General features: G+C 34.3%; 1 protein-coding gene across 1 annotated transcript; it reads left to right on the plus strand.

Moving 5' to 3' along the window:
• Window positions 1–754: 754 nt before the first annotated feature.
• Window positions 755–2,644, plus strand: LOC120077903 (scopoletin glucosyltransferase-like). The gene has a single exon (XM_090314066.1). It carries the CDS (start codon window positions 1,056–1,058, stop codon window positions 2,493–2,495), a length of 1,440 nt encoding a protein of 479 aa, XP_090170192.1. The 5' UTR covers window positions 755–1,055; the 3' UTR covers window positions 2,496–2,644.
• Window positions 2,645–6,872: the final 4,228 nt, after the last annotated feature.

Below are 6,872 nucleotides of genomic sequence, written 5' to 3' on the forward strand. Positions count from 1 at the left end.
TATAGTAAAACAAAACTAAACATAAAATTAGGGATATTCAAATAATTCGACAATTCGATTATCCAATTCAAAATGTAAATGTTGGATTTGGTTAGTTTTGTCTTAGATTGGGTTGGGTTAAACTTTTTTTTTTTTGTTCGGTTGGGTTGGGTCATGGGTTGGTTAAAAAATATTTGGATTAAACCAACCCAACCCGAATATATATATATATATATAATATCTGTATCTACTTGATTAATTTATGTATCTACGTATTTCTCTTTATCAAAGTTTCATTGCTTTGTATTGATTAATTTATGAATTGTCAGTATTTCTCTTTTAAAATCATTATGATGTTTGTCTTTGTTTAAGTTTTGCAATAAATATCACAAATATTTGATATTTAGCATTTGAATTTTATTGAGATTTTAGTTATTAGTCATGTATTATGTATATATTTACATCTTTTTAATTAAAAAAAAGTTATAACCGACAACTTGACCCAATCCAACCCGAATTTTAAGGGTTAGGTTAGGTTGGATTGGAGACATTCTTTGGGTTCGGTTGTCAACCCAATCAATTCGAATTTTCGAGTTTATCAAAAAAAAAAAAAAAAACCTTCAACCCAACTTATAAGAAGCTATATACACTCTTAAATAAAATAATTGTTACAACTAGTTTTCTTTAGCACATGCCTAAACTCTAGCCCATTCTAACACATTCCATTATTGAATTATTATATATTGAAAAAAAGGCAATTGCCATGAGACCATGAAGAAAAAAAAAAAAAAACATAAGCTTCGGAAATGGTGCATAAGAAAATTTAATTATCTAACAAAAGGACAACCTTTGTACATAATTTTTATTTATTATTATTATTTTTATACCAACTAAGACGACATTGAAGAACCATTCTTATTTGGCTTTCTATTTCCTACATATATATCCACTTTCTCCTCTTATAAATTCTCCCAAATCCCAACTTTCTTCTTCATATTTTCATCTTGTCCAACAAAATCTTCCATCTTCTCTGTATCTGCAACTCATTTCTTTCATATATCAATAATTCCTCCACCATGGGCAGCGAAGGCCGACAGTTCCACATCTTCATGTTCCCATTCATGGCTCACGGCCACATGATTCCCATCGTCGACATGGCCAAACTCTTTGCTTCTCGCGGCATCAAGATCACCATCGTCACTACCCCTCTCAATTCCATCTCCATCTCCAAATCACTTCACAATTCCAATTCACTGATCCAGCTTCTCATCCTCAAATTCCCTTCTGCGGAAGCGGGCCTACCAGATTCTTGTGAAAATGCTGACTCCATTCCATCCATGGATCTGCTCCCAAAATTCTTCCAAGCAGTGAGCTTGCTTCAAGCCCCTTTTGAGGAGGCTCTTCAGAAGAATCGCCCCGATTGCCTCGTTTCCGATATGTTTTTCCCTTGGACCAACGATATTGCCGACAGAATAGGGATTCCCAGACTCATTTTCCATGGCACAAGTTGTTTCTCTCTATGTGCTTCCGAGTTCATGAGACTTCACGAGCCGTACAAGAATGTTTCTTCAGATACAGAGCCTTTTCCCATTCCTTATCTCCCCGGAGATATTAAGCTAACCAAAATGAAACTCCCCGTATTCGTTCGGGAGAATGTCGAGACCGAGTTCACCAAATTTATCACCAAAGTTAAAGAGTCGGAATTGCACTGCTACGGAGTTGTTGTGAACAGTTTTTACGAGCTGGAAGCAGAGTATGTAGATTGTTATAGAGATGTCTTGGGAAGAAAGGCGTGGCCAATTGGCCCACTTTCATTATGCAACAATGATACTCAAGAAACTAAGCAGAGAGGAAGAGAATCCGCCATTGATGAACATGAGTGCTTGAAATGGCTCGATTCCCAGAAACCCAATTCGGTAGTGTATGTCTGTTTTGGAAGTTTGGCCAAATTCAACTCTGCTCAGTTGAAGGAGATTGCAATTGGGCTGGAAGCTTCCGGGAAAAATTTCATCTGGGTTGTCAGAAAAGGAAAAGGGGAAGAAGAGGAAGATGAAAAAGATTGGCTATCAGAAGGGTACGAACAGAGGATGGAAGGAACAGGGCTGATCATTAGAGGATGGGCACCGCAGGTTTTGATATTGGATCATCCTTCAGTGGGCGGTTTTGTGACACACTGCGGGTGGAATTCGACACTGGAAGGAGTGGCAGCCGGGGTTTCGATGGTGACGTGGCCGGTGGCGGCGGAGCAGTTTTACAACGAGAAACTGGTGACGGAGGTGCTGAAAACCGGAGTTGGAGTCGGGGTTCAGAAATGGGCGCCTGGTGTGGGAGATTTCATCGGAAGTGAAGCTGTGGAGAAAGCGATTAGGAGAATAATGGAGGAAGAAGAGGGAGAAGAGATGAGAAACAGAGCAACAGAACTTGCAAAGAAGGCGAAGAGGGCAGTTGGGAAAGACGGATCTTCATATTCAAATCTAGATTCTTTGATTGAGGAGTTGAAATCATTGGCCTTTTAGATTCATTTCTCAACTACTTATCGTGGACTTCTCTTCATGTCTAAAGTCATCCCCCGAATGTTTGGTTTAGCTTTTTTGAGATTTATACATATACATGTGATGTGGTATATATTTTAAAACAATTATATAACAATCATATTTTAAAATAATTATAAGTAAGAGTTATCCTATATGTATGCATGCAATTCTTTATTATTGATTTTAATTCTAATTTCATTTAATATAACAATTATAAGTAAATAAAACAATTAAAACTAATCCTTGCATGCTAGACATACATAAGTCAATTATAACATTTATATTTAACCTAAGATAATGTCATATTTCATGCAATGTTCATTCATTACTAATATATAGCTTTTATATAACTAAGTAATGAATCTATACCATACATTCCCTAAAACCATTCAACCTTATATTATACTTATAATATAAATATAACTAAGTAATGAATCGCTCGACCTGAACCGCTCCTTAAAGAACACCTTGAAGTTGATCGTGTAGCAAACGCAACATGCGTTGAACAGCTATGCGTCGAGTATGTAATATTATGTGATCACATAGCTAATGACTATGCAATGAGCATGATAGTCTACGCGATCATGTAGCACACAAGCATGCATCAAGTATCCAAAATACCACACGATTGTTCAGTAAGTGAGCGCCTATGCAATCATGTTGCCAACACCACACAATCGTGTAGCAAACTCTACACAATCGCGTAGCATTAGCTATGTGATCGTTTAGACAATGCTATACGATTGCATAACAAAATCTACCCTATCGTTTAGCTCTAGCTACATGATCTGAAACCTCTATTTCGTCTTCTCTATAAAAAAAAAAACCGGTCTACAACCCTTCTTTGAAGCCTCCAGAACACCACGAGTGACTAAAAACTGATAAATTTATAGATTCGATTGCAATATTTAATGCCCAAAAATGTAGGGCCCTTTACAAACCAACTTTGTAAATTTAAAGCCTTAAACTGAGAGTTCTATCCCAAAACATCCATCAACAATATCATCCACAAACGTTTATCACATAAACAAAATGCAAATTATAAAACCCACCAGTGCTGTAAACGAATTCAATACAAGAATAAAATTTGGAATCAGAAACCAACAACCTGTCTCTGATACCAATTGAGGGAACTCTAGTGAGGAGAACCTTGAGCGGAAGTGGATTGACCAAATTCCATAATTTATCGAATACAAAGTTTACAGTAAACATACAAAAGATATGCATTTAAAATTAAATTATAGCATGCTTTTATAAGAAAGGGTTCAAGGAATATCAACTTCGTGGACCTTTTTTTCGCGTTTTCCCTTGAACAGTCACGTACAACTTGAATACCTTATTCAAGAATTTCTCTAACCACAACCCGGACACAACCATAATGCTAGCTTGGTATTCTTGGGGTGAGAACCTAGGAGTGGTGGGCTCTGATTATTTTGGTTTACATTATTCACCATCTGTTAACTATTGGGCACTCCACTAAAAACCGACAACTACACTCTTCGCACTACAGATATATTTATGTGTTCATTGAATATAACCAATCAACAGTATGATGACCCTTCATAAATTGCTCTTAAGTACAGCTAGATCAAATTACCGTTTTGCTCCTATAGTTACATCTAACTCCTACTTATTTATTTAATGCACAATAGATCATAGTCTTACTATGACAAACCTCTTTCGGACCAGGAGAGGGTGTGGCGCCACATTGTTCAAGACCTGGAATCAGCCCTTAAGAGAGCAATTTATCTACTTACCCCTACTTTGGGGAAGGAGTGAATTTCATCTTGTGTAGTTGTGTTCCCAGCTCCCCAATCAAATGAATTCTCTAAATGGTAGGCTTGTTGAGTCGGCGATCTGGCCACTCTCACCCATACAAATCAAAGGACCGCCCTCATAAGCAGGAGTTCACAACTCATTCAGGATTCAGGTTATATTACCTATGATCATCCTGGTGAAATGTAAGTTTTTATTATGAATGATGTTATATAACGAGACTAAACATTTCGTGGTTCGGTCTTATACAAACTCCTTTGTATAGAATATCTCCACTCACATGTCTAATACATGAATGATCAGGATCAGATCATTTGTAGTACTTTACAACAATTGTAACACCTACAAAGCGGGTCATACTCGTAATGTTACCAGAATAAGATACCAACCTTATCCATCTACTATAGACCATTTAGGTTATCACTTAAACATGATCCACCCTTATGTCTCCACATACATGTTTAAGTTACAATGACAACCTTGGATGTTAGTTTATTGGTTTGTGATTAATGCAACTAAAATATCACATATTTTATAGACAATGAATAAAATATCAAATATTTAATGAAATACAAATGAAATTTGTTCATACAATGTTTACAAACTATAGGACCCTACAAACTTTAGGGCATCAACCCTAACACTAAGATGGGTCCTCAGAGGAGGTTAGGAATATATGTTTATTATGATTCCCCATTGATTATTAAATATCTTGAGCCTTTGATGGGTGATGTATTTACTACACGATTTGTTGGTTGTCATTTTAATGAAATAAAATTTCCAACATTAGGGGAAGGAATTAAAAAGTTGGAAAAATAAATTATATTGAATGCATCATTGTTGTCTCATTTAGATCCCCATACAGATCAATGTGAACTTGAAGTTCAGAAAATAATTCATTTGCAAAATATAAAAAATCAATTATCAAATGCATTTATAGATGCAAAGAAAGTAACTAAGTTACATATACCAGTTACAAATGTTTCATAAAAAATTGATATCCCAACACAACAAGTTATCACTAATGCGTCTAGAATACGCGAGAAGCGTGGTAGGTCAGTGGATTTCAAAGATAAAAATCCTCGAAAATGAAAAATAATTAATAGTGAAAAAGACTTGGTTGATGATATAAATACCCATAAAGAAATCCTCGACATGACTAGTGAGAAAGGTGAAATACCTAAAAATAATAATGAGATTTCAATAAATTATATCATAACAGAAAAAAGATGGAATCGAACTAATGTAATTATTGACAATATATTTGCGTATAATGTTGCTCTTGATATTATATCTGAAAGTGAGGATCCTGAACCAAAGTCTGTTGAAGAATGTCGACACAGAAAAGATATGCTTCAGTGGAAAGAAGTAATCGAGGCAGAATTAAACTCACTTTCAAAACGTCGGATTTTTGAACCAGTAGTTTGAACATCAAAAGGTGTTAAACTCGTGAGATAAAAATGGGTATTTTCTAGGAAAAGAAATGAAAATAATAAGGCCATAAGATATAAAGTAAGACTAGTTGCTTAAGGTTTTTCACAAAGACTTGACATTGATTTTGAGGAGACGTTTCTCCAGTAGTGGATGCAATTTTATTAAGATATTTAATTGGTTTATCTATGTATAAAAGTTTGGATATGTATCTTATGGATGTATTCATAGTATATTTATTTGGATCTCTTGATAATGATATTTATATGAGAATCTGATAAGGATTTAAGGTACTTGAAACATATACATCAAATTCCTAGGAATGATATTCAATAAAATTACAGAGATCACTATATGGATTGAAACAATCAAGACGGATGTGGTACAATCACCTGAGTTGATATTTATTGAAAGAAAGATATCAAAATAATCCAATATGTCCATGTGTTTTTATAAAGAAATCACAATCAGGATTTGCTATTATAACTGTATATGTTGATGATTTGAATATAATTGGAACTCCTGAAGTACTTTCAAAGGCAATATAATATCTTAAGAAATAATTTGAGACGAAAGATTTTGGAAAAATAAATTTTTGCTTTGGTTTGCAAATTAAGTATTTAACAAATGAAATATTTATTTATTAGTCAACCTATATAGAAAAAATTTTGAAAAGATTTTATATGGATAAAACACATCCATTAAATATTCTAATGGAAGTTCGTTCATTGGATATAAAGAAAGATATATTTCGACCTTGAGAAGATAATGAAGAATTTCTTGGTTCTGAAGTACCATATCTTTGTGCAATTGTTGCACTTATGTCTCTTGCCAATAATACAAGATTAGATATTACATTTTCAATAAATTTATTAGCTAGATATAGTTCTTCTCCTACAAAAAGACATTGGAACGGAATTAAGTATATACTCCGTTATCTCCGAGGAATAATCGATATGGATTTTTTTTATTCAAATAAATCAAATTTTTATCTAGTTGGTTATGCAGATTCTGGATATTTATTTGATACATACAAAGCTAGATCTCAAACAGGTTATCTGTTCACATATGGAAAAACTGTTATATCATGGCGATCGGTGAAACAGACTATAACGACCACTTCCTCAAATCATACTGAAATTCTAGTAATTC

The sequence above is a fragment of the Benincasa hispida genome, chromosome 5, assembly GCF_027475165.1.
Source record: "Benincasa hispida cultivar pf3 chromosome 5, pf3_genome.v1.1, whole genome shotgun sequence".
In the NCBI taxonomy this organism is placed as follows: domain Eukaryota; kingdom Viridiplantae; phylum Streptophyta; class Magnoliopsida; order Cucurbitales; family Cucurbitaceae; genus Benincasa; species Benincasa hispida.